Source organism: Suricata suricatta, chromosome 3 (genome assembly GCF_006229205.1).
Source record: "Suricata suricatta isolate VVHF042 chromosome 3, meerkat_22Aug2017_6uvM2_HiC, whole genome shotgun sequence".
Classification (NCBI taxonomy): domain Eukaryota; kingdom Metazoa; phylum Chordata; class Mammalia; order Carnivora; family Herpestidae; genus Suricata; species Suricata suricatta.
The window spans coordinates 124411242-124438879 of NC_043702.1; the positions used below are offsets into that span (position 1 = coordinate 124411242).

The 27638-nt window shown below is 37.1% G+C and overlaps 1 protein-coding gene across 6 annotated transcripts in view; it reads left to right on the forward strand.

The window, feature by feature from the left end:
* The window catches only part of RABGAP1L (RAB GTPase activating protein 1 like), a 719423-nt gene that overhangs the window by 151470 nt on the left and 540315 nt on the right, over positions 1 to 27638 (forward strand). For all 6 annotated transcript variants that reach the window (XM_029935097.1, XM_029935100.1, XM_029935099.1 and 3 more), the window contains one exon: positions 1404 to 1545. In XM_029935097.1, coding sequence (XP_029790957.1) covers positions 1404 to 1545 — 142 coding nt within the window. The remainder of the gene's footprint in view (positions 1 to 1403; positions 1546 to 27638) is intronic.

Genomic DNA, 27638 nt, shown 5'->3' on the forward strand with positions numbered 1-27638 from the left:
AGGGAGAGAGAGTTGGGGAGAGAGAGGGATGCAGAACTTGAGAGACTATTGAAAGCTGAGAATGAACTGAGGGTTGGGGGGGAGGGGGGAGGGGGGAAGACAGGTGGTGGTGATGGTGGTGGGCACTTGAGGGGAAGAGCACTGGGTGTTGTATGGAAAACAATTTGACAATAAAATATTATGGAAAAAAAAATAAAATGTGGGTTTGTCCATCTCCTTTATTTCCATCAATTTTTTAAAGATTTTATTTATTTAATTAATCTCCACAATGTGGGGTTTGAATTTATAATCCTGAGGTCAAGAGTTGTACATTCTTCCAACTGAGCCAGCTGAGTGCCCCATCTTTTCTTTATATATTTGAGACCCAATTGTTAGGTGAATTTACTTTTAAGATGCTTTTGTGTTCTTGATAAATTGATTCTTTTAACATTGTTCAATTACCTTTATTCCTAATGACTTTTTTCTTGTGTGGTAGTCTACTTTATCTTATATTGATGTAGTCTTTTCTGGTTTTTTTATTAGTGTTATCATGGTATATCTTCTTCCCCCATTTTACTTTAACTTAACCTATATTCTTCTATTTAAAGTTTTTCTTTTTTTAGATAGAATACAATTGTGTCAATTGTCAATCTGACAATCTTTGTCTTTTTTTTTTGTTCTATAATTTTCATGTTTTATTTTTTTAATAGTTTATTGTCAAATTGGTTTCCATACAACAGCTAGTGCTCTTCCCCACAAGTGCCCTCCTCCATCACCACCACCTCTTTTCCCCCCTCCCTCTTCCCCTTCAACCCTCAGTTCGTTTTCAGTATTCAATAGTCTCTCAAGTTTTGCATCCCTCTCTCTCCCCAACTCTCTTTCCCTCTTCCCTTCCCCCTGGTCCTCCATTAGGTTTCTTTTAATTGGTATGTTAAAGGCCATTTATGTTTAATATAGTTATAGGTATGTTTGAATTTAGCTCTACTACTTGTTTTCTGTTTTTCATTTCCTTCTTTCTCTTTTCACCTTTTATAAGGTAAAAATTATTTACTTCTATGAATTACTTGATGAATGTAGCTGATACCTCTTTATCTCAGTGTGAGCTAATCAGTCCTAGAAATCTAGCATTACTTATCTATCTACCCTAGAATCTATGGTATTTCAGGGTTTCTTTTGTTAAAAAGAAAATTTCTCCCAAAATGGTTATTAGGTTTCATTGGTTAAAATACTACTAGAAGAATAATGCATTTGGAATATCATGTGGAGACCAACACACTTTAAAAATTTTTACTTTAGGCGCAGTGTTTTTCAAACAAAACATGCTCTTCCTAATTTCAGCTCTTTTTAATTAAGCATTGAAATACTGTTTTTCACTGTTTACTTCAAATTTCTAATATTGAAATACATGTTTATATCTTTCTCAGTATGAGGGAAAAGGCCATACCAATGCTGGAGATGCAATATATGAGGTAGTAAGTCTACAGCGACAGTCTGAGAAGGAGGAACCAGTCACTCCCACTAGTGGAGGGGGTCCAATGTCACCACAGGAGGATGAAGCAGAAGAGGGTAAGAAGTGAAACTTATTCAGTTGTCTCTTTATATATAGCTGCTTTATTTGTAATCCTCACAGGTGTATGTGTGTGTGTGTGTGTGTGTGTGTGCGTGCATGCACAGCTGTGCATGTGTGTGAGAGATGGAGAGAAAGAATGCTGATTATTCCTAGTTTTGCTGCTCGTAGGCTAGATTCTGCTAGATGCATAAGAGATTTTGGTTCTTTGGTTCCTTGGTTACATAGTCTCCAGTTCCACTTATGCAACTATTTAAATTTGACAGCTTCATATTGCTATTTTGCTTCCTATTTCGATTCAAAGATTTTTGAAGTGTTTAACGAGAAGTTTCAACTCATCTCGTGTTCTTAGAATTTTAGTGATATGTTATGCCCTATACTCATTTGACATTATTTAATTCTGACTTGTTTTTGTTGCCTCATCATTTTACCACTCACTTGTTTGAAACAGCATGATATCTACTCTGTTTACTATGTAGATATTGCTGAGAGATGCTGACCAGCCTCATAAGAGTCACACTTCCTTTGGCTCTGTGCTCAGGACTCTTTTTATAGAAAGTAGAACTAAATGGCAGATCTTTACTTTAAGCTCTTAAATTATCTGCTTATAAGCCACCAAGGTGGCTTAGTCGATGGAGTGTCCAACTCTTGATTTCTGCTCAGGTCATGATCTCATGGTCATGAGATCGTGCCTTGTGTTGGGCTCTGTGTTGACAGCAGAGAGCCTGCTTGGGATTCTCTCTTTCCGTCACTTTCTGCTCCTTCCCTGCTTGTGTACATGAGTGTGTGTGCACACTCACTCTCTGTCAAAATAAATAAATGGCCATTTAAAAAATTATCTGCTTACTGAGTAGGGTTTATGAAAAATACATTTCTGAATTTATATCATCTTTGCAAAATGCATCTTTGAATTTCTTAGTCTTTCTATGAAATCATTCCTTGCCATAAAAATACTAGTTATTTTTGGCTAATATTTATTTAGTGTTTATTACATGCTAGACATTATTCTAAGTGCTTAATAAAACTTTATGAAGGTATAATTTACATGTAACAGAATGTACCCAGTTTATTTATTTATTATTTTAATGATTTTATTTTTAAGTAATCACTACACCCAACATGGGATTTGAATTTGCAACCCCAAGATCAAGAGTCACATGCCTTACTGACTGAGCCAGCCAGGTGCCCCAATGTACCCATTTTGATTGTATAGTTCATTGAATTTTGGCAGATGGATACTCTGTATAACCATCACCAGAATCAGAATATAAAAATATTTCCATTACCCCCCAAATCTTCATGCTTCTTCACAAGTCATCCTTTCTCCTCACCTGTGGTTTCTGGCAACCACCGATCTGTTTTCTGTCCCCATGTTTTGGCTTTTCAACAATTTCATATGTAAGGAATCATATATAATCTTTTGTATATAGCCTCTTTCACATAGCAACTCTTTTGAGATTTATCTATGGTGTATCAGTAGTTCGTTTCTTTTTATTGGTGACTAGCAATTTATTGTAAAGGTATGCTACAATTTGTTTATCATGTGACCAGTTAATGAACCTTTGTGTTGTTTGTAGCTATTGGCTATTAGGACTAAAGTTGCTATGGATGTTTGAGTACAAGTCTTTGCTGAGTATATGCTTTCATTTTTCTTGGGTAAATCCTAGGAGTAGACTAGCTAGGTCTTATGGTAAGGGTGTATTTAACTTTATAAGAAATAAGTAAGCTGTTTTTCAAAGTAGCTGTATACCCCATCTTAGCAGCATGTGAGTTAGTTGCTCCATACCCTTATCTACATTTGGCATTGTTAACCTTTAGAATTTTAGCTATTCTAATGGGAGAATAGTGGTTTCTTGTGATATTAATTTGAATTTCTCAGATGACTCATCATGTTCATTTTTTCATATATTTGCCTTTTGTATATCTTCTTGGTCAACAGTCTGTTTCAGATCTGTTTCCCATTTTTAAATTGGGTTATTAGTTTTCTGATTAATTTTTAAGATTGCATTTCTCTGTCTCTGTATATCTAATGATAAAAGTCCTTCATTAGATAGGTTTTACAAATATTTTGTCCCATTTTGTAGTTTGCCTTTAAATTTTATGAATAGTGTCTTTTGAAGAGCAAGAATTTAAGTTTTATGAAGTCTAACTTGTCAGTTTTTTTCCTTAATGATTTGTCTGTGATCAATTTAAATTTTTATGTTGGAGGTAGTTTAGAGTTCTTCTTCTTCTTCTTCTTCTTTTTTTTTTTTTTTTAGCTCAAAAACCAAAGCCCCTTATTATCTCTTATGGTTTCTGAAGGTCAGAAATTAGGGAATGGCTTGTATGGGCAGTTCTGGCTAAGAGTTTCTTATGAAGAGTTAAGTGTTGTCTAGGGCTGTAATCATCTGAAGACTTAATTGGGTGAGCAGAAAGAGGCTTATTCGCACAGTTACCAAAATGATGCTGGTGGTTGGCAAGTAACTTCTCTTCCTTTCCACATAGGCCTCCCCACAGGGGCTGTTTGGGTGTCATTTTGGGATAATGGCTCCCCAGATGGCAATCCAGGAGACCAAAGTGGAAACTGCAATGCCTTTCATATCTACCTAGCATTGGAGTCCTGCAACATCATTTCCGTAGTATTCTCTTGATCACAGAGTTCAGCCCTTACTTCCGTTGTGTGACTCGACTATATTCTAGACAAGACTCCCAGGAACATTGTTGCAGTCATTTCCTTCCCAGCCAACACAAAGAGGAAAGGACCAGAGATTACCTGCAGGAGAATTTTGGGCCATACCTGAAAACACATTCTTTTCTGGTAAACCAAAACCAAAACCACAGGACTGTTTGTGAATGTAATCGAGTTATGTGCTCAAGAAGAATAAACAGGTGTGAAAAGCATCTACCAGAAAGTAGTTTGAACTTAAGTGCCATTCCCTTTAGAAATGAAAATTACATGGAACTAGAATTGGGAGAGAACAAAAATAATAGACTGACAGCTGCTACTCAGTATGAATACATTATATAATTTAGTAAATAAATATTCCTGACTTTTATCCACTAACTTAAAAGAAGGACAGCTAACATGGATTAAGTATCTGCTCTGTGGCATGTAATATGTTAGATATTTAATAGATATAGTTTCATATTTTCTCATATTAGGCCTAGAAATAAAGTATTATCATCTTTATATAACATATGAAGAAATTGACTAAAAATACTGGTGTAAAAGAACTAATAATAATACACGGAATCCAAACCTATGGTAGTGTCACTCTAAAGCCAGTGAATTTTCATGATATACAAAATCAAAGATATTCTTCTTTAAACCACTGAATTGATATAACTCTAGTCTCAGTTGTTTAGAAGGTAATATTTCTAATATTACAAGATATTTTAGCTCTTAAATATTATAGACCATACTCTAAATCTGTCTAATGTCATATACCTTGGCTAGAAGAATATAATGCAACATAATATGAAAATATAATGTGAGACTCTGTCTTCCAAATAGCATTGTTTTATGTGAAAGCATTTTTGAAGAGTGCTTTCAGCATACAGATAGTTCATTGAAAAAGAACTTTATATATAGAATATTTTAATTATGTCAGCCAGAAGCCAAACATACTTCTTTAAAGGACGGGTTGTAGAAAAACCTATCGGAAGCCAAAATATTCTCTTCAACAGAAAAATATTTAAGACATACAAGCACTCTTTTAGTTTATTTCCATGCATTTTTTATTTAAAAAGTTTTTTTAATGTTTATTTATTTTTGAGAGAGAGAGTGTGAGTGGGGGGCAGGGAGGGAGAGGGAGACAGCAGAATCTGAAGCAGGCCCCAAGCTCAGAGCTGTCAGCATAGCGCTTGACATGGGGCTCGAACTCGTGAACTGCAAGATCATGACCTGAGCTGAAGTTGAACACTCAACTAACTGAGCCATTCAGGCCCCCCTATTTTCCATCCGTTTTGTCTGACATTACTAGATGCTATTCAGGGCTTGGAAAGGTATATTTTGGTTTAGTAGTAATTACTTTAGGTGTGATTTAGAGATTTGAAAGTTGTGCAGATGCACTTTAATGGAAGAGGTGTTTACTTATGGAAAGCAACATTACTAGAAAATGAATACATTTAGAAGTAAATGGCAAACGGTATGATCCCAGTTTTAGCTTATTAATCAGCAAATATTCAAAAACATCCACTGCCAGGATCTTACAATCATGTATGTAAGCATTAGAAAGGCCATCATTTAGAAATTTTTTTTAATGTTTATTTATTTTTAGAGAGAGAGACAGACAGAGACAGAGTATGAGCAGGGGAGGGGCAGAGAGAAAGACAGAATTCCACACAGCCTCCATGGTGCCAGCACAGAGTCCAACACGGGGCTTGAACTCACAAACTGAACGGCGAGATCATGACCTGAGCCAAAGTCCAACGCTTAATCAACTAAGACACCCAGGCGCCCTAGGCCATAATTTTTTTAAGTCTGACTAAACTATGCTTAAACTTCATTTTTACTTTTATTGAAGGATAATTAGCAAACAGTGTTATATTAGTTTTGCTTGTATAATATAATGATTCAACAATTACATGCATTTCCATTGCACAAGGTGTAGTCACCATCTGTTACCAGACATTATTCCCATCTTATTGACTACATTCCCTGTGTTGTACTTTTCATCTTTGTGACTTACTTATTTTGTAACTGGACGTTTGTACCTCTTCTCTGTTTTATCCATCCTCTCACCTTCCTCCCCTCTGGCAACTACCAGTTTGTTCTCTGTATTTAAGAGTCTAGTGTTTTGTTTTGTTACTTGTTTTTGTCTCTTTTTTCCTTTGTTTGCTTATTTATTTTGTTTTTTAAATTCTACATGACTGAAATCATTTTTGTCTTTGTCTGACTTTTATTTCACTTAGCTTTGTACCCTCCAGGTCCATCCATGTTGTTGCAAATTGGCTTCCTGCCAGGCTTCTGTGTCTTCTGCAAATGCTGTTTACTCTGCTTACAGGCTTTTTCCACTTAAGTCCACCTGAGTAAGCTCTTCGACAAAGGCACGTTAACAGTCAAAAGAAAACAGTAATTTTAGCGTAGTGGTAGTTTCTACACTTAGAGATGTTTCAAAATATTTTCTGTGACTTTTTTTTAGTAGGTTGCTCAGGCAAATTACATTTCAAATGTATTTAATGCAGAATGGCTGAGTAAGGAGCTTGGCAAATCCATTTATCAAAAAGCAATGATAAAAGTCAGTAAAATTGTCAAAGCCCAGCCAGTTGAGGACTTTAGAAAGTGACAAATTCTACAAAAAACTGAGAAGTATTTATTCATGAAAAACTAGTGAACTCAGGGAAGAACAGTCTGTGGTACTTTAGTCCCTGCGGCTGCTCCCATTCTGCTCATTCCCACCACTGGCTTATTGTCCTGGGAGTTCCATAAGGCTGGGGCAAGATGTGAAAGCCAGGAGCTTGCAGAAACTGACCCATAGAGGGGAGGCGTGGGGGATGGGCAAAATGGTTGAAGGGGACTGGGAGATACAGGCTTCGGTTATGGAGTAGATAAGTCAGAGGGATGAAAGTTACAGTTTAGGGAATACAGTCAGTGGTAATGTAATAGTGCTGTATGGTGACAGATGGTAGCTACATTTAGGGTGAGCGCTGCATAGGTTTCAAGTTGTTGAATCACTGTCTTGCACACCTGAAACTAATGTAACATTGTGTGTCAACTGTACTTCAACAAAAGACAGAAAAAAAATTAGTAGTTTTGCCTTAGTTGATGGGAGGGTTTTTTGTGATTTGGAGCAAACATATAAACCTCATATATCTGGAATGCTGTTGGAAACCTTAGTGATTTTTATGGCAGAAGGATGGGAAGGCCAATGTTGTAAATAGCATGAAGTTGTAATTCTGGTTGGAGACAGCCACATATTGGCAAGAAGTTTTTAAAAAATAAAAATTTAATGTTTTATTTATTTTTTGAGAGAGAGACAGCGAGAGCGAGCGAGCGAGTGCATAGGTGGGGTAGGGGCAGAGAGAAAGGGAGACACAGAATCCGAAGCAGTTTCTAGGCTCTGAACTGTCAGCACAGAGCCCAGTGTGGGGCTTGAACCGACGAACAGCAAGATCATGACCTGAGCTGAAGTCAGTCACTCAGTCAACCAAATTACCCAGGTGCCCCAGATTGGCCTAATTTTAATAGGATTTAAGGAAAGGGTGGGCCTTTATAGGACTTTACGTATCATTGGTGGTCTGGAAGACTCTACCTGTGCAAGGCTGAGGACCCTGGAGAGACCAGAGCGGGCCCTAACTAGTCACATATCCGTGCTGGACCTGAGGTCTTGCATGTGCCTGATTGAATCGTGTTTCTAGAATTCTGTCTCCTAAATGGAGACAGAGGCTGTGTTCTAAGTGGAGTAGATAGCTGAAGACTGGTCCTTCCCACATCAGGCCATTAGTCTTCCCCTGTCAGCAGGTGGCATTTCCTAGGCTCCAAATCTCAGAATCCAGAATCCGACCTTTATCTGACTTTGTCATTTCTTGTACTAGATTATTGTCATAGCTCTTAACTGGTATCTGACTTTGTCATTTTTGTACTGAATTATTGTCATAGCCCCTAACTGGTTTTCCACCTTCTACCCTTGTCTCTACCACCCTAGTCTGTGTTTCATACACCAGCCATGCATATCCTTTTTTGAATTTGTCAGATTACTTTAATTCTCCTTAAAATCCTCCATGGGCTTCTCACTGCACTTAGCCAAAAGTTCTTGTTACTGTGGTTTACAAGGCTGAATGCAGTTTTCCTCTCTGATTTTCACCTTAAAAAAATTTTTTTTTGCCGTTTGTTAGTAACAATCTTGCAGCCTTGTTTTCCAAAGTTCATTTTATTTTGATCAGTTTTAGTATATTGCACTAATTGTTTTAGGTATTTTCATGATATGAAATCTACCATGTCTCAGAGATGATTTAATCTATTTAATTGTTGAACTGCTAGCAGAACTTGTACATTTACAGTAATCCAGAATTAGTAAGAAAACCAGTTCACCAGTGTTTAGTTTTATATTGAGGTGCTCAGGTTAGAATAAAGTGGTATAAAAAGCAAAAACAATTTTTCTTTTTTAAATTTTACATTTCTGACCTCATTCCCTACCACTCCCTTGCTTCCACCTGCCACACTTGTCCTTTTGCTGTTCTTCAGACACACGAGGTGCACACTTGCCTTGGGCTGTGGTGCTTGCTGTCCCAGCTGCTGGCTGGGACTCTCTTAGATTGCCACATGGTTCCCTCCTCCCTCATTCTTATTTTTCCTCAGACCCACCTTCTCATTGAGATCTTGCCTGCTCAGTAGATAGGATGAACACTAATAAATGAATGAACACATAATTTAAAAAAATATAATATTTATTATAATTGATATAACAGCAAATGTTTTTCCTTTTATAATGCCTCAAAATGATTCAGTAATGAATAAGACTAGAAAACCAGGCAACATTTCTGGGTTGCATTTGAAAATATGAAAAACATACATAGAATTTTCAATTTCTTATTCTTATGTATGTATATGGTCTGAAAAATAGGTCATCAGATTTCTGTTTTTCTCTAAAAATTTCTCATTTCTGTTAACAAATTTTCACTATTTGAGATGTTGCTTTACCTTTTGAAAATCTATTAGCCAGCACCTATATTTAAAAAGTTACAAAAATCACAGAGTAGGAAGTAATACTTTCTTTTATAGATCATGCATTTCATACATTTTCAATATACTTTATTATTAGTCCTGTAATTGACATTTCTGTCAACGCAAACATCAAAAGTTAGAGCTGGAGGTGGCATAGAAATGTTTTCCTGCTTGGGGGGGTGGGGGATAGGAATATTCTTTTATTTAATTATTTCCGACAGTTTGCCTGTCAAAGCAAAAGTAGAAGTTCAAGTCATTCTAAATTGTCTTACCTCAGCCTGTAATTTAACTAAAAAGGGATATAGGTTCCAAAGGACTAAAATTGCTCCTAATTTCCTGTGAAAGATCTAAAGTAAAATCTTTGCATATTTTTCAAGTGCTGTTCAAAAAATGAAGTGTGTTAAAGGGGATTAATTTGAATGCAAAGGAATCTTCACAGTAAGTGAAGTCCATCAGTGCAACATCATAAGGGTTATTTTTAAATTACCTTGTCACTTTTCAGTACTCCTACATATTCTGAATTGTTCCTGCTTTTGGAACTTGGTGCTGCTTCATCTGTATTTCAAACTGGCTTTGACCTGAAACTTGTAGTTACTTGTAACATGGATAATAAGTTACGGGAAGGCACCAGATGGCAGATACATTATGATTTCCTTTAAGACACATGCCCAGGTAATTGTAAAAGACAAGACTCACAGTAATATTAGGTAAGCTTCACTCCTGGTTGTACCTTTTACATTCATTATAACATGCAGTTTTTGGTTTTGAGTTGGTTCAAATGCTATCTAAAAAAAAAATTCCTCATGATTTAAATGACTGTTAGCTGTCTAATACTACTCTAACCTCATAAATAAAGAGCAAAATAGTCTCAAACTCCATTATTTTCTTCTAATTTCTTAACTCATAGTCTAATTAGAGAAAAGGCAATCATAAACAGCTTTGACTATAGAAACCAGTTTGCAGATGAAAATTCTACATACTTAAAAGAAGATAGGCAATATAGGGAAGAAATTAGTTTAAGAGAATGTGATGATCATATAGCACTTATGTGTGGCAAGCACCAACTAAAGAAGTGCTTCTCAAACTTTAAATGTGTATGTACATGATCTGGAGATCTTGTTAAAATGAAGTCTTATTTCTTAGGTCTGGGATGGGGCCTGATCTGCATTTCTAAACAGATCTCCTATCAGGTGCCATTGCTTTTGGTTACACCACACTTTGAGTAGCCAGGATTTACATAGCCTGCTTATATTAATTCATTTAATCCTCATATCACCCTTATTAGGTCCACATTATTACTGTATCCATCTTGCAGATGAGCAAAATATGTTCCAATAAAACCTTCTTTGGAATACTAGATACTATTTCTTTTACTATTGTGTGTGTGTGTGTGTGTGTGTGTGTGTGTGAGAGAGAGAGAGAGAGAGAGAGAGAGAGGGAGGGAGAAGCAGCAGAGGGACAGAGGGAAGAAAGGACTTTATAATGTCGTTTCATCCTTACATTTTAAATTATCTATTTCAAAAAAAAGGATTAAAAATATATGTGATAAAGGAAGGTTTTTAAGAAAAAGTGGAGGGAAAGAGTGTATTAGTTTTCTATTGCTCCATAACAGGTTACCAAAACATGTAGCATCTTGAAACAACACACATTTATCATCCGGTGTTTTCCATGGATCACAAGTGCGTACACGGCTTAGCTGGCTTCTGTTCAGGGTTTCATGAGGCTGCGATCCGAAGTTTCAGTCAGTGCTTCTGTCTCATCTGAGGATGGGGTTCTCTTCAAGACTCATGTGATAGTTGGCCGAATTCATTTTCTTGTAGCAGTAGAACTCATGGTGACTTGCTTCTTCAAGGTGGACAGGAGAATCTCTGCACTCTAAGGGAAGGCCTGAGTCTTCCTGTAGGCATTTACCTAATTAGGCCAGGCCCACCTGGGATTATCTTGTTTTGATTACTTCAGGGTCAAACTGGTTGGGAAACCGATAGCTGCAGAATCCCTTCACCTTTGCCTTATAACACACCTAGTCATAGACATCATATTTGTAAATTTTACCAACACTCAAGGCTAGGGATTACACTGGATATGTACCCCAGGAAGCAACTTTTGGGGCTGTCTTAGAGCTGCCTATCATAAGAGCTATATACCAAAAATAAAGGAAATCTACCATTGTCAAGCATCAGGTAAAGCTGCTTTTGCGTACATGATATCTTGTCATCATGACTATACAAGGTAAGTACTATTCCTTCATTTTACACTTTTATATTTCATTTTTTCCTATTGGACTAGGCGTTCAGATAGAAAATATACAATATTAACTAAACAAAAATTATCTAAACAGTTCTTCAAACCAGTACATGATGAATTGCGAAATGAGTTATAAGAGCATTGATTGGTGTAGATTTCCAGTGTCTTTTTCAAGCTATTTCTATTATTTGTGAAGCCCTCATCACCTCTGCCTGTTAAAGCCAGGGTTCAGCTATCTGCTTAAATGACATTTGCTTTATGATGCTTCTTATCCCCAGTCAGAAGCGATCTGTTTTCTCATGAATATAGAATTCCACTAAAATTTTGCTTATTTATCTTTAATGACATTTATGATATTCTCTGTTAAATTACAGTTACATGTGTCTTCTCTTCCATACCTGACTGTAAATTCTATTTGACAGGCTTGGATCTTTATTCATTCTGGATCTGTCCTCTGCCTGTCAGAGAAGTTCAACACAGTGGGTCACCAGTAAATGGTAGCTTTCATTCACTTTCAAGTGATTAAGTCAGGGAAAATGTGAGTGAGTTAGTAGGATTTGGAAGAGTACAAAGTAGGAAGCCACAGCATTCTGACATTTGTGAAAAACAGAGGTATGGATGCAAGCAGAATCGTCAGTGTGTCTGTGAGACAGTGAGTGTGAGGTTAGAAAAACAGGTTGGGACAAGGCCTTGGAGGCCCTTTTATAAACATTGAACAACATAGATTTTCACTGTATGAAGCCATGGAGAATCATTGAGGGATTTTGAGTTAGGGCATGGCATGAGTCAAGATTTGAGTTAGGAAGATTAAGTGGGCAGTAAGCTATGTAAAATGCAGTTAGGAACAGTGAGGAACCTGTGATTATATGTCTAATTTGAGGAGATAAAGCCTGAATCAGGGTGCAGATCCTGGAAATAGAAACTGACTGATTTCAGGGAAATAATTGACAGGAAAAGGTGATGAGTCACACTTGGCTTTAATTGCCATCTTCAAAGGCTCAGTGCTGGGTTAGCTTGCCCTGGAAGAAAACGTCTTTGTATATTAATTTTGTTCACTTATTTTGTAAATATTTTGGGTATCTACATATTTTTAGCATTATGGTTTGTTCCTTAAAGGAACTTAGTCTTTCTTTAAGGTTATTTATGTTTTATGTGGGAATAAGCATTTAAAATCATTGCAGGATTTAAGGAATACTTTGAAACATCACAGTATGTACTGCATTTGACCCAAATATAATCAAGTTCCAAATGTGTGGCTTAGATCCTAAGTGCTGTGAGATTAATTAAGATTGTCATTTGGGCTCTTGATGTTTCCCCTCCAGATAACCATTGGTGTATCAAACAAACACCTGTAGTCTAATCATTGGATGCCTGAGTAGGATTCAGTCCCGTATCAACTGAACTTCAGTATTTCATGTTGATTTCCTCTCCTGTGGTATATTTCATTTAAAAGCTTAAGGTACAAAATTGTGGTGCTTAATTCATGAATACAGTCTGTTAGGTCTAATCTTATTCCACCTCAATCATACAGTAACCTTTATATGTTAAAATACAGCACCTCTAAAGAATTAAAATCTAGCATTCAGTAGAAAGTAAACTACCTTCTCAAATTTCTGGGTAGCATGTCTTCTACCAAAAATCAAAAGCAAAACAAAAACTCTCATGCCATTTTAAAGAGTAATTAAGCTTTCAGTTTGACAAAATACATTTTAATAATTTCTTGCAGCAGTATTTTTGTGCCTGTCAAGTTTATTGTCCTGTCCTTAACTGGAATCTAGTTTGTTTTTTTTTTAAGTGATAAGATTCTTGAATTTGCCAGATTGTAATCTGAATCTAACATATTTACAGTGTTATGATAATGATGACTATTATATTTAAATTGTGTAATATACAGCCTCGTCTTTTTTATATGATGCCCTTTTATAAGTAAGTCTTCACTTTTAATAAAAAAATTTTTTTTTAATATATTGGGCATTTGATAAAAATCATCTTTAATATTTTTAAGCAAATAGTAACAGACGGTTGTTCTGGAAGGGTTCTGGGTCTGGTAAACTCTGGCCTCCTAGCCAGATCTGTCCCACAATCGAGTTTTGTTGTAGTGGGTTCTGAGCTAAGAATGTTTTTTTATGTTTTTAAATTATTGTAATAACAACCCCATCCTACCCCCGTCCTCCCAAAAAATAAAGAAGAGGAAAGACAAAGATATGTGAAAGAGCTGAAAATATTTACTATTTGGATCCTTATAGTAAGTCAGCCAACTGTGATAGTTATAGCATATTTGTGAATAGCTTTAAGTATGTTTTATGTAATTCCTAAAATTCTGTGGAGTGTACTGTTATTTCTATGCTTTCTTCTGTGTATGGAGTGGGACCGGGGGAGAGGGGCACTGTTTTAGCTAATGTTATTTTTCGTTAGTTGCATTTGTTACACAGTAAATGTCCTTTGTGTTAGTGCTCCAAAGAAAATTTTTCTTCTAAAACTTTTGTACCATACATAGTGTGCTATAGTAAAGTTTTCATGTATTTCTAGGGAGAAGTATGTAAAAAAATGAAATTAAAGATTTTTTTTGCATTTTGAAATGAACTTAAGTGGAGCAACTCAAATTTCATGCATTGACTTTGTTATTAATAGAGAATATATTTGAAAGGAAACATGAGAAGTAGCAAGAAAAAAATTGAAGTGTGCTGCAGTTACTGTTTCATCACATAGGTGTGATGGAAAGCATGAGTGGCCTAAGCAGTTTGCTAGTATTGAAGTGTATTTGTACTCCTGGTTGTTTTGGCAAATCCCAAGTGTGCATTTACTTCAAACTATCATAAATGGATCATCTGACAGAAAAAGTACATAAATGTATATAATGTACATAAAAGTATAAAAATGTTTCTTACATGGTTATTTAAGCACTTTCAGGGAAGATTGATCTTTAGCATAGTGCAGACTTTGGTTAGAAAATCAGTGTTGTTTTTTTTTTTTTAGTTATTAAGTTAATTATTTATTTTTAGAGAATGAGAGCAAGCGAGCGAGCAAGCAAGCAGGGTAGGTGCAGAGAGAGAGAGAAGGGAAAGAGAGGGAATCTCAAGTCAGCTCCACGCTGTCAGCATGGAGCTCGACGTGGGGCTTGATCTCACTATCTGGGAGATCATGGGTGATATCGTAGAATTGGATGCCCAACCAGCTGAGCCACGCAGTTGCCCTGAAAATCAGTCTTAAAGACAGTTTTACTCAAAAGATGTTTTTTAATATAAACATATTATGTGAACTCTGAGTTGTAACTTTATAGTAAGGATAAGATTGTGAATATGGTAAATGTGAATTTTTGTACTGTATGCTTTTAGAAGAGATTTTAAGTGTTTATTTTAAAACACTCCTCTGTTTGGTTTTTAAACTTGTATAGGTTTGGTTTTTCTTGAGGGTTTTTTTTTTGTTTTGTTTTGTTTTTTTGTTTTTCTTTGTTTTCATGCTGGAGTAAATTTTAGTTCTTTTAGCACTTGGTATGTACATTAACTGAAGCATTATTGTTGTAATGGTACAGTGTCAAGAATTATGTGATCATGTCTCTCTCTCTGTTTTTTTTCTAATTTTCAAAAAATGGTCATTTCAGAAGTTAGAAAATTAGTTTGAATTAACTCATACTCCCATAGAAAGTTATCCCTAGTTCTTTCTTAATTTAGTGCTATTTTCTTGTTATTCCAAAATGCATGCAGCTGTCCTTTATCATTTTCCTAATGCTGGTGTGGAAAAGGCTTCACATTTCCCAGTCCCAAAATCTGAGTGCCAGTTAATGTGATGCTTCTTTGCCTGGGTTCATGTCTCAAACTTCTTGAAAGATGGAGATTAAGATTAATATATAACTTATCTTAGAGACATTATGGAAATTCTGGCTTTGTAACTTTCCCATGAGCACTTTCTATAAATATTACATAATATCATGAAGAGTGGAGAGGAAGAATATTAGAAGATAAGAGGAGGTTGAATTCAATAAAATTTGGTTATGCAAATTGTTGGACTTAGCACAAGACTAGAGCTACACCAAATTTGGATGAAAACTTTAGCACTTACGTTTCTTATTACTCAGAGTTTCCATTACATACAAAGGTGTTTTTATTTGAAATCCCTAAAATTTAACTAATATAGGGTTTTGCCCTTCTTCACCTTTGAAACCCATTTCTCTTAATTTAATTTATAGAATAATTGGGAATTTGGGGAAAATCTTTGGTATCTTAAGTTTTAGTTAGGTTAATACAGGATTTCATTCTTGATATTTCTTTTTTAAGCAATATAATTACTATATGATCTGAGGATTTTAGGTTTTGCTTAAAGTGTCTAAGGATCTCACACATTTACATGCAAAGCAATTATATTCTAAATAACGTTGTACACTGGTACTTTTCTGGATATAGGAAGGCTTAATTTAATCCTATAATAAATGTCTCTGTTGATAGTAGGGCTGACCTTTAAATGATAGATAAATGAACTTTGTACCTGAAGGATCACTGCAACTAGCTAAATGCCATACAGTATTTATAGAAATTTAACTTGATTTTATTTATCTTTCTATTAATATTTTTACCTGCAATTCTGTTTTCTCAAGTGGTTCATTAAAGCCTGTGTTTGAAAAGTTTGTCTAGATCCAGTATGTGAAGAGGGAGATAAAAATATTTATTCACAATGGCTGTAGCTTAATATGATATCAGTAACAATATAAGTGGTAGCCTAATAAAGAGGGGAGAGTGATTAGAAACAGTCTAGAGTTCTCAAAATAATTGTTTTTGTTGATAAATGATGAAGAAAACCCCCCAGTAGATTTTCTTTGAGATCAACTTCTTTTTAGCAGGTGTTGTTGTTATTTGTCATTTTAATTATACTGACTACATGAATCATCTAAAATGGTTTTCACTGTTTTTGAAAATCATTTACTTAATCAAATCTTTGAGACATTTAAATAAATTAACAGTACTACTGAAAAATTGTCTGTGTAAAGCCAGTCACTATTTTATGACTTGGGAAGATAAGCAACTCTATATTAATTGGAAAATAAACATAAGGGGCGCCTGAGTAGTGCGGTCAGGTAATCTCAGGTGCTGATCTCAAGGTTTGGTTCTGTGAGTTCAAGCCCTGCATCCACATCAGGCTCTGAGCTGATGGCACTGGACCTGCTTGGGATTCTGTCTTTTCTTTTTGCTCCCCCTCCCCCCACTTGTGTTGCTCACATGCACTCTCCTTCTCTCTCAAAATAAATAAACTTTAAATTTTTAAAAAAGAAAACAAACACAAAAATATATGGAGTTTTCTTTCTCTTTTATTGTTAAAAACTTAAATGTAAAATGGACTCTGCTCACCAATTCTAAAGGTTTTTTTTTTTTTTTTGTCTTTATTTTATTTTGAGAGACAGAGGCAGAGAGTGAGTGGGGGAGGGGCAGAGAGAGGGGCAGACACATAATCCAAAGCAGGCTCCAGGCTTTCAGCTGTCAGCACAGAACCCGACTTGGGTCTTGAACTCACGGACTGTGAGATCATGACCTGAGCCGAAGTTGGATGCCCAACTGACTAAGCCATCCAGGTACCCCCTCCCCCACAAAATTTTATTCTCAGAAGAAATTTTTTAATGGTTTAGCTATCTTTTTCCAAAAGGAATATTTTGTAAATATCCTGTTTGGCAACTTGCATTTCTCTAAATAGTCTTTTTATATTTATGTACACTACATTAAACTATTTCCCACTCATTTTATTTATTTTTTATTTTATTATTTTTCATTTATAGTTTATTGTCAAGTTGGTTTCCATATAACACCCAGTGCTCATCCCAACAAGTGCCCTTTTTCATGCCCATCACCCCATTTCTCCCTCTATCCCACTCCCTTCAAACCTCAGTTTGTTCTCAGTATTTAAGAGTCTCTTATGGTTTGCCTCCCTCCCTCTCCTTAACTATTTTTCCCCCTTTCCCTCCCCTATGGTCCTCTGTTAAGTTTCTCCTGTTCCACATATGAGTGAAGACGTTTGGTATCTGTCTTCTGTGCCTGACTTATTTCGCTTAGCATAACACCCTCGAGGTCCATCCACGTTGCTACATATGAACAGATTTCATTCTTTCTCATTGTCATGTAGTACTCCATTGTATATATATATACCACATCTTTTTGACCCATTCATCAGTTGATGGACATTTTAGGCTCTTTCCATGATTTGGCTATTGTTGACAGTGCTGCTATGGACATTGGGGTACATGTGCTCCTATGCCTCAGCATTTCTGTCTCTCTTGGGTAAATCCCTAGCAGTGCTATTGCTGGGTCATAAGGGAGTTCTATGGATAGTTTTTTGAGGAACCTCCACACTGTTTTCCAGAGCAGCTGCACCAGTTTACATTCCCACCAACAGTGTAGGAAGGTGCCCATCTCTCCACACCCTCGCCAGCATCTATAGTCTCTTGATTTGTTCATTTTAGCCACTCTGACTGTTGTGAGGTGGTATCTCAGTGTGGTTTTGGTTTGTATTTCCCTGATGATGAGTGATGCTGAGCATCGTTTCATGTGCCTGTAGGCCATCTGATGTCCTCTTTGGAGAAGTGTCTGTTCATGTCTTCTGCCCATTTCTTCACTGGGTTATTTGTTTTTCGGGTGTGGAGTTTGGTTTCCCACTCATTTTAATTGCATAACATTCTGTGGCATGGATATAGCATAATATACTTTTCTAGTTCTCTTTTTAAAATTTATTTATTTTTATATTTTTAAAATTTTTATTAAATTCCAGTTACTTAATACAGTGTAATATTATTTTCAGGTGTACAATTTAGTGATACAACACTTACAGTATCTGGTGCTCATCACAATAAATGCACTCCTTAATCCCCATCATCTATTTATTTATTTAATTTATTTTTTCCCTATATCCAGTTCTCTTTTTGAAGATTCTACAAGCAATTTCCATTTTTCTTTTTTGCTATTACAAATGTTGTAAAGAATAGTCTCCCTTGTATATATAAGATTACTAGAAATTGCTGTAGTTTGCACAATCTGGCTTTCAATAAGTACTACTACTAAGTTGCTCTCTTGAAAGACTGCAAATATATATTCTGTACAGTAGTGTATCTGAGCGCCATCTTCTTCATACTTTCTCCCCAGGTCGATATTATACATCTTACAGTGTTAACCATTCTGATTGGTCGTAAATAGCATCTCATTCTCTTTACATTTCCCTGATTATAAGTACGGTTGAACATATTTTATGTTTATTAGGTTTTAATTAATAAAAATTAAGTTTAGTTAGGTTTTAATTTTGTAAACACCTGTATGGCTGTTCAACTCACATACACTGCTTTTCCTGTCAGAGATTTAACATTTCACAATACTTACAGTCAAATTCTAAAAATATCATTGGTTTATATATTTGCCAGCATGGTAGTCTAAGGAGAAGTCAGGAAGAAAGTGAGTATGAGTTTTGTAATATGGAGGAAAAGTCATGACACACTATTCACTTGGACTCAGTCCTTTGGGACTTTTGTCTGTTAAGTGATGTATATTGTCTTGGGATCCGAGCATACCATAGTTATACAAATCAAAAATACTAATAAATCCAGAAATAATCCTTCCTATTTGAGGGGAGGGGATTTCCTCTTCCCTTCGGACTCTCTCCCTCCCTCTCAGAAGTTTACTGGCTACCTCCTCTTTCAGCATTTTGGTCACTTAGGATGGCTTCATTTTTGATCAGCATCTGCCTCACTTGGTGTGGTGGTAGTAAATTGAATCAAAATGTATTTGTGTTAGATGAAAACATCTTAATCATGCTTCAACTGGCTGAAGAAATGTAAATGTACAGGAGGATAGTTGCTAGTGAAATCTGGAGACCATACAGCAGTGTTGTCAGTAGTGTTAAGGTAGAGAAAGTGCCTAAAAACATGTAGTACTTGAGACTTATTTTTGTGATAGTCCCTGGAGCCTGCTTCCATGATGTGATAATGGCAATAATAGGAGTTGACCTTTACTGAATGTTTATACATGCCTGAGAATATTATCAGCATGTTTGGATGTTTTCCATATTGCGAAGTGAGCCCTTTCTGGCCTCTGGACTTTATTGGCATAAGAAGTAGTAGATAGTCTGTAGTTATGCAAAGCCTACTTCAGAGACCTTGTGTCTCAGAGGATTTGTGCAGCCACTATACCCACTTTTGCTGCCAATTTAATGATTAGGATTCAGACTAAAATACTGTAGTGACCACCTGGGTGTGATCATTTACACACCCTGAAGATTTGATACAGGTGCACGTTTTCAGTGACTCTTTGGGTTAGAAGAGATCCTAGGGTCATCTACAGCATCCCCTCTCCTACAGAGGAATTCCCTTAATGCTTGGCAAGTAAACTGTTCTCTGTGGGAGCAGGTTGAGTCACAGATTCGCAAGGCAGTTAATTCTACTTTCTAGTTAACAGTGATGAGAAATATGTTTGAAAAACTATGTGAATTATATTTAATTATCATACCAACCTTATAAGGTAGTTTTTTTAATCAGTTTTTTTTTATGATAGGAAAATTGAAGATAGAGAGGTAAAGCAGTTTGCCCAGGGTCACACAGTATGTGAATATTTTTCTTGCTAATGTATTTTCTTTCTTTTTCACGCTCAGACCTTGCTTAAATTTCCCTCCATAGGCACTGCCCCCATTACAAGTGAGGGCAGAGTATGACAGAATCCCATGTTTATCAGCCCTGTGCTGGGTTTTGGGTTGAGGCCAGAAAGCTGATAGCAACTGTGACTCCCAGTATGTGTCTCTGGGCAGGGCCTGGGGACATAGGTGTCTGAAGAGAAGACCTGAGGAGAAAGCTGCTAGTTGTTGGGTTCTCTTTATTCAGTGTGTTACAATCAGGAAAATTTTTGATAATCTCAAATCATTAAAATATTTCAATTTTGGAGACTGGCAACAAGTTAGGCATTGTATGTTCTGTTCAGAAGATAAACTCAAAAAATGTAACTTGAATTTGTTTATACTGAACTTTCTCATTTAGAGTTCTGGAGACTGAGCCCCTGAGTAAAGTGACAGTGTCAGGACCACAATCTAGGCTCCTGCTTACTTTGTAATTGTATTCTGTTAACAGTTAACTCCTTTAAAAAACAACAACAACAAACAATTAACTCCTTTAGCTGAAGCAAGACTGAGAGCTCAGTAACTGTTTGCAGAAAGATTATGGAAGTAATTCATATACCATTCCTGGAGCAGCAGCTGGTATCAGGAAGGAGAGGGCTTAATTTTTCAGTTGGAGAAATGATGGCTCTTGTCACTCTAGGGAGATGTAGTGTTCTAATGATTTGAATATGGCATTGGGAGTTGAATGACTCAGATCTCTTATAACTACAGGAAGAAGGCTGAGCTTTCTAAAAATTTAGTGCTAAAAATATCATACTGGCTTTAATTTTGGGGCTGGAGTAAATATTTGTAAAATGTATGTCAGCAGAAGGGCTACCCAATACCGTACTGTTACTATTTTCATGATACTTTAAGTAGAGACAGGCAAATTAGTTAATAAAAATTCTAAGTGATATCCATTTGGGCACACTAACATATTTTGAGGTTTTTTTTTTAAATATTAAAAGTTTGTTTTAAAAAACCCGGAAATTGGCGTTAGATAATTAGAGTTTTAATCTATCCTTTCTCTTTGTACCAAAAGCACAGACAAATTTTTCATCAGAGAAATAAGGGTTTTAGATCTTAACAGGTCTCTTCAGAATTACCTGGTTTTTGTGCTTACTCTCTCCTCCCGACCGTTAGGACTCTCTAGTGCTGGTTTTCATTTGCTTCTACCATTACCTGGCTTTGCTTGTGTCACTTACCCTCCCTTTCCAGATCCTTTTTTCCATCCTTCTTACATTCAATTATATTTAAAGCTTGTTACACACAAAGCACTGTACTAAATGCTTACAACCAGTACCTGTCTTCAAGGAGGTTTCAGTCTAGATGTAGAAAGAGGTATGTGTAAGGTAAATCAAGATAGAGAAGTTAAGATGGTGGATTATTAGGAGGACCCTAGGCTTGTCTCAGCTCCTGAACACAGCTAGATAAACATCAAATCATTCTGAATACCCAAGAAATTGACCTGAGGACTGACAGTACAAACTTCACAACTAGAGGGAGAGAAGAGGCCACGTTGTGGGAGGTAGGAGATGTGTTTTAGGGGAGAAATGGATTGCTGTGCTGCTAAGGGGAGGGAACCTTGGTCACAGAGATAGGCAAGAAGAGGGAGAGAGGAGCACACAGGGAATGCACAGGAGAACACTTCTCCAAAGCCATTGACTAGAAAAACAAGAGGTGCTGAGTTTTCTGAGTTTTTTACCCAGGAGGGCTCAAAGACTGGCATGGTCGGTGTGGAGTCCTGCAGGTGCTACAAGGGCTCCTGTGGAGAAAGAGGGCAAAGACCCTAGGGGCAGATGGCGTGATCTGAGGATCCCTTGGGGTGCATCTCGGAGAGCTAACATTGCCTCTCCGGGGACAAAAGAGCCCATGAGTGCCATTAACTGCCCATTCCCCCCCCCCCCTCCCCACAGAGACACCTGCTGTGGGTGGCTAAACTGGACACTGGCTCTTTTCTACTCTTCACTCCAAACCCCACACCCCAGTGCTTTGGTGTGACTGCCCTTCTGAGACAAACCTTCAATAGTGCCAACATAGTGAGACCCTCTGCCGGACAACCAGTGCAGGTCCATGCCATGCTGCGTCCTTAAAGATTGGAATTTTTAAAAAGCTGGCTGCCTGGGATAGAACACAGGTGCACTATACTGTTGGGCAGACAGATGAACTGGACACAGGGTAAAGACAGGGATCTGAGGGAGGCCTGGGACACAGGCGGGGAAATTGTTTGCTCTTCTGGGAGGGCTTCTCAGACAGCAGGGGCACAGACTCCCCTCTTGGAGGATGAGGAAGGGGGCTGGCACCATTACACCCCCCACCCCTCAGAATAAAATACCTGAGTAAGAAACACATGCCAACACTGGCAGCCTAAATTACTTACACCAAGCCTACCCCCTTGTGCTCTGCAGGGCTGCTTTTTTTGGGCAGGTATGCCTGAGAACCAGTGCAGTGGGCCTCTCCCCCAGAAGGCCAGCATAAACTGCTGCACATACCATGTCTATTGACCACAGAGTTCTTCAAAGCTTCAGCTTTAGTGGAAATAGCATCAGGTCTCTTTTAACATAGCACCCCTAGTTAAAACTCACCACACTCTGGCCAAGGTCCAAACACTTCACGCTGTAGGCAAGGAGAAACTACAGAGGACTGACGTGAGGAAAGGAGCAGCCAAAACACAGCAGTAGAATGCACACCACATATAAAAGAGGGATACTTCCTGAAGTGCTAGGCCCTGGAAAGTATATGACCTTTTCTTTATAAAGCCATTTCTCTCAGAAGCAGGAAACATAATGGACTTTCCTAACACAGAAAAGACAGATACCTAGACAAAATACCAAGACAGAGGAATTCATTCTGAAAGAATGAACAAGAAAAGGTCTTGTCCTGGAATCTAATCAAAACAGATCTAAGTAATATGTCTCATCCAGAATTTAAAGCATCAATCATAAGGATACTGGCTGGGCTTGAGAAAAGCATAGAGGATATTAGGTAAAAGATAATAGATAAAAAACCTAAAAGTAGTCAGGTGAAAAATGAAAGAAAATAACTGAGATTTGAAACTAACTGGATTTAATGATCACAAGGATGGGAGAAACAGAGCAATGAATAAGACAAAGTTATGAAAAAGAATGAATCTGAAAAGAAGAGGTAAATACAATTATTGGATCACAACTATAGGTTAGGGAACTCAGTGACTCCATAAAGTGTAGTAACATTTGCATCACAGGAGTCCCAGAAGAAGATGAGAGGGGAAAAAGGGACAGAAGGTTTATTTGAGAAAATTATAGCTGAAAACTTCCCCTAATCTGGAGAAGTAAACAGACATTGAATCCAGGGGGGCACAGAGAACTCCCATCAAAATCAACAGAATCAAGCCAACATAAAGACAGATCATGGTTAAATTTGCAAAATATAAAGAAAAAAAAAATCCTAAAAGCAGCAAGAGAAAAGGAGTCCCTAACTTATGAGGGGAGACAAAGTTAGCAGATCTCCACAGAAATTTGGCAGGCAAGAACGGAATTGCATGATATATTCAGTGTGTTGAATGGGGAAAATATGCATGCCCCACCAGAGTGACCTGATTGAATAGGAAGCTGAGATGCATTATGTATTGATCCACGCCCACTATATCTCTTCACCAACTGTGGTGTTGCCAAGATGTTGGAAAAGTACCAGTGAGGAACTTGGCTCCTGTTCCCGTGTGTACTGTGAGAACCAGCCAATGCTTCCCATTAGCCTTTCAGACATTCCAGATGAGGCCATGGTGAAGCTCTACTCCCCCAAGTGCATGAACATGTACACACCCAAGTCATCAAGGCACCCTCACACAGACGATGCCTACTTCAGCACCAATTTCCCTCACATGCTCTCCATGGTGCACCCTGAGTACTAGACAAAGTGGCCTGCCAACCAGTTTGTGCTCAGGCCCTATAGTTTCAAATTCCATCCAATGGCCTACCAGTTACAGCTTTAAGCTGCCAGCAACTTCAAGAGCCCAGTCAAGATTATTTGCTGATTCCTAACCACACCTTTAGCATTTAACACTTCCATTCTTTTGCTGCCACCCTTTCAGGAACCCTCTATGGTTTTTTGTTTAAATTAAGAGGGTCATTATTGTGGTGGGAATATGAAATAAAGTGGAAGAAAAGGCAAAACAAAACAACAAAAAATAAACCCACCGGAAAGCGAAGCAAAACAAAACAAAACAAACAATACATAAGAATACTATATAAGCAAGACTGTCATTCAGAATAAAAAGAAAGATAGTTTTCTACACAGACAAAAACTAAAGGAGTTCATGACCTCTAAATGAGTCCTGCAAGAAATATTAAAGGGGACTCTTTGGGAAAGAAAGACCAAAAGCAACAAAGACTAGAAAGGAACAGAGAAAATATACAGGAACAATGACAAAACAAGCAATAAAATGGCACTAAATTCATATATATCAGTAAATGCTCCAATCAAATGACATAGGATGTCAGAATGGATTTAAAAAAAAAAACCCAAGACACATATATATGCTGCCTATAAGAGACTCATTTTAGACTTAAAGACCCCTGCAGATTGAAAGCGATGGGATGGAGAAACATTTATCATGCTAATGGACATCAAAAGAAAACAGGAGTATCCATACTTAAATAAGACAATGTAGATTTTAATGTTTGTTTATTTTTGAGAGAGAGAGAGAGAGAGAGAGAGAGGTAGAGGATAAGCAGGGGAGGTGCAGAGAAAGAGGGAGACACAGAATTAGGAGCAGATTCCAAGCTCTGAGCTGTCAGCGCACAACCCAGTGCAGGGCTTGAACTCACGAACTGTGAGATCATGACCTGAGCTGGTCAGATGTTTAACTGACTGAGCCATGCAGGTGCCCCAGAAAATGTAGATTTTAAACCAAAGACTGTAACAGATGAAGAAGGGCACTTTATCATAATAAAGGGGTCTACCCAACAAGAAGATCTAACATTTGTAAATATTTATGCCCCCGGCTTGAAGGCACTGAGGTAATAAATCAATTAATAACAAACATGAGAGAACTCATTAATAATAATATAGTAATAGTAGGGGACTTCAAAACATCTTGCTTACGTCAATGGACAGATCATCCATGCAGAAAATCAACAAGGAAACAATGGCTTTGAATGACATATTGGACCAAACGGACTTAACAGATACATTCAGAACATTTCATCCTAAATCAATGGAATGCACATTGTTTTTGTGTGTGCATTCGAAAAGATATTCTCCAGAATAGATCACATATTGGGTCACAAATCAGGCCTCAACAAGTATTAAAAGATTGAGATCATACATGTGTATTTCTGACCAAAATGCTATTGAACTTGAAATCAACCACAAGAAAAAATTTGGAAAGACCGTAAATACAAGGAGGTTAATGAACATCTCACTAAAGAATGAATGGGTCAACCAGGAAATGAAAGAAGAAATTTACAAAATTCATGGAAATAATTGATAATGAAAACATGATGATCTAAAACTTTTGGGATGCAGTAAAAGCAGTGGTAAGAGGCAATATATAGCCATCCAGGCTGACCTCATGAAGCAAGAAAAATCTCAGATATACAACCTAACCTTACACCCACAGGAGCTAGAAAAAGAATAACAAATGAATGAAGGCTAAAGCCAGCACAGGAGAGGGAATAATAAAGATTAGAGCAAAAATAAAGGATACAGAAACAAACAAAAAACCTCCCGTACCATAGATCAATGTGGGGCACCTGAGTGGCTCAGTTGGTTTAGTGTCTGACTCTTGATTTTGGCTCAGGTCATGATCTCACTGTTGTGAAATTGAGGTTCATGTTGGATCTATGTGGAGCCTGCTTAAAATTCATTCTCTCTCTTTCTTTCCCTCCCTCCTGCCCCAGCTTCCTTCGTCCCTCTCCCCTGCCTCAAAAATAAAAAAATATGTATATATAAAAGAACAGACCAATGAAACCAGGAACTGGTTCCTTGAAAGAATTAATAACATTGATAACCCCTTAGCCATACTTACCAAAAAGAAAAGAGAAAGAACCCAAATAAATCACTAATGAGAGAGGAGAGATCACAACTAATACCATATATATACAAATAATTATAAGAGAATATTATGAAAAGTTATATGCCAACAAATTGGGCAATCTAGAAGAAATGGATAACTTCCTAGAAACATATAAACTATCAAAATCAAAACAGGAATAAATAGAAAACAGACTGATAGCCAGCAAAGAAATTGAATCAGTAATAAAAAGTCTCCCAACAACAAAAGTCCAGAGCTGGAGGTTTCCCAGGGGAATTCTACCAAACATTTAAAGAAGAGTTAATACCTATTCTTCTCAAACCATTCCAGAAGAATAGAATGGAAGGAAAACTACTTTGATGAGACCAGAATTACCTACCTTGATTCTAAAACCAGATAAAGACCTTGCTAATAAAATTATAGGCCAATATCCCTGATGAATCTGGATGCAAAAATTCTCAACAAGATACTAGCAAATCGAATCCAATAGTACATTGGAAGAATTATTCACCATGAGCAAGTGGGATTTATTCTTGGCCTGCAGGGGTGATTTAATATTTGCAAATCAATCTGTGTGATACACCACATTAATAAAGGATAAGAACCATATGATCCTCTCAATAGATACAGAAAAACCATTTGACAAATTACAGCATCCATTCCTAATAAAATCCCTCAACAAAGTAGAGGTAGAGGGAACATACTTCAAGATCATAAAGGCCAAATACCAAAGACCCATGGCTAATATTGTTCTTCAGTGGGGAAAAACTGAGAGCTTTTCCTCTATGGTCAGGAACAAGACAGGGATGTCCACTCTCACCATTTTTATTTGATGTAGTACTGGAATTCCTTGCCTCAGCAATCAGACACCAAGAAGAAATAAAGGCATCCAAATCAACAAGGAAGGAATAGAAGTTTCACTATTCACAGACGACATAATACTCTATATAGAAAACCCGAAGGACTCCACCAAAGAATTGTGCTAGAACTCATACATGAATTCAGTACAGTCACACAGAATATTAAAACAACATACAGCTATTGGTTGCATTTCTCTATACAATAATGAAGCACCAGAAAGAGAAATCAAGGAATTGATCCCATTTGCAATCACACCAAAAACCTTAATATCTGGGAATCAACCTAACAAAAGTGGTTTGAAAGCTATAGGATGCTGCTGAGTGAAGTAAGCCAGGCAGAGAAGGACAGAAACCATATGTTTGCACTCATAGGTCTAGCAGGAAAACAGGAGAGACCTAATGGAGAGCCAGGGGGAGCGGAGGAGGGAGAGAGAGTTGGGGAGAGAGAGGGATGCAAAACTTGAGAGACTATTGAATGCTGAAAATGAACTGAGAGTTGAAGGGGAAGGGGGAGGGGGGGAAAAGAGGTGGTGGTGATGGTGGAGGGCACTTAAGGGGAAGAGCACTGGGTGTTATATGGAAAACAATTTGACAGTAAAATATTATGGAAAAAAAACCAAAAAAAACCTATAGGATGCTTCTGAAAGAAATTGAAGAGGACACAAAGAAGTGGACAAGCATTCCATGCTCATGGATTAGAAGAACAAATATTGTTAAAAT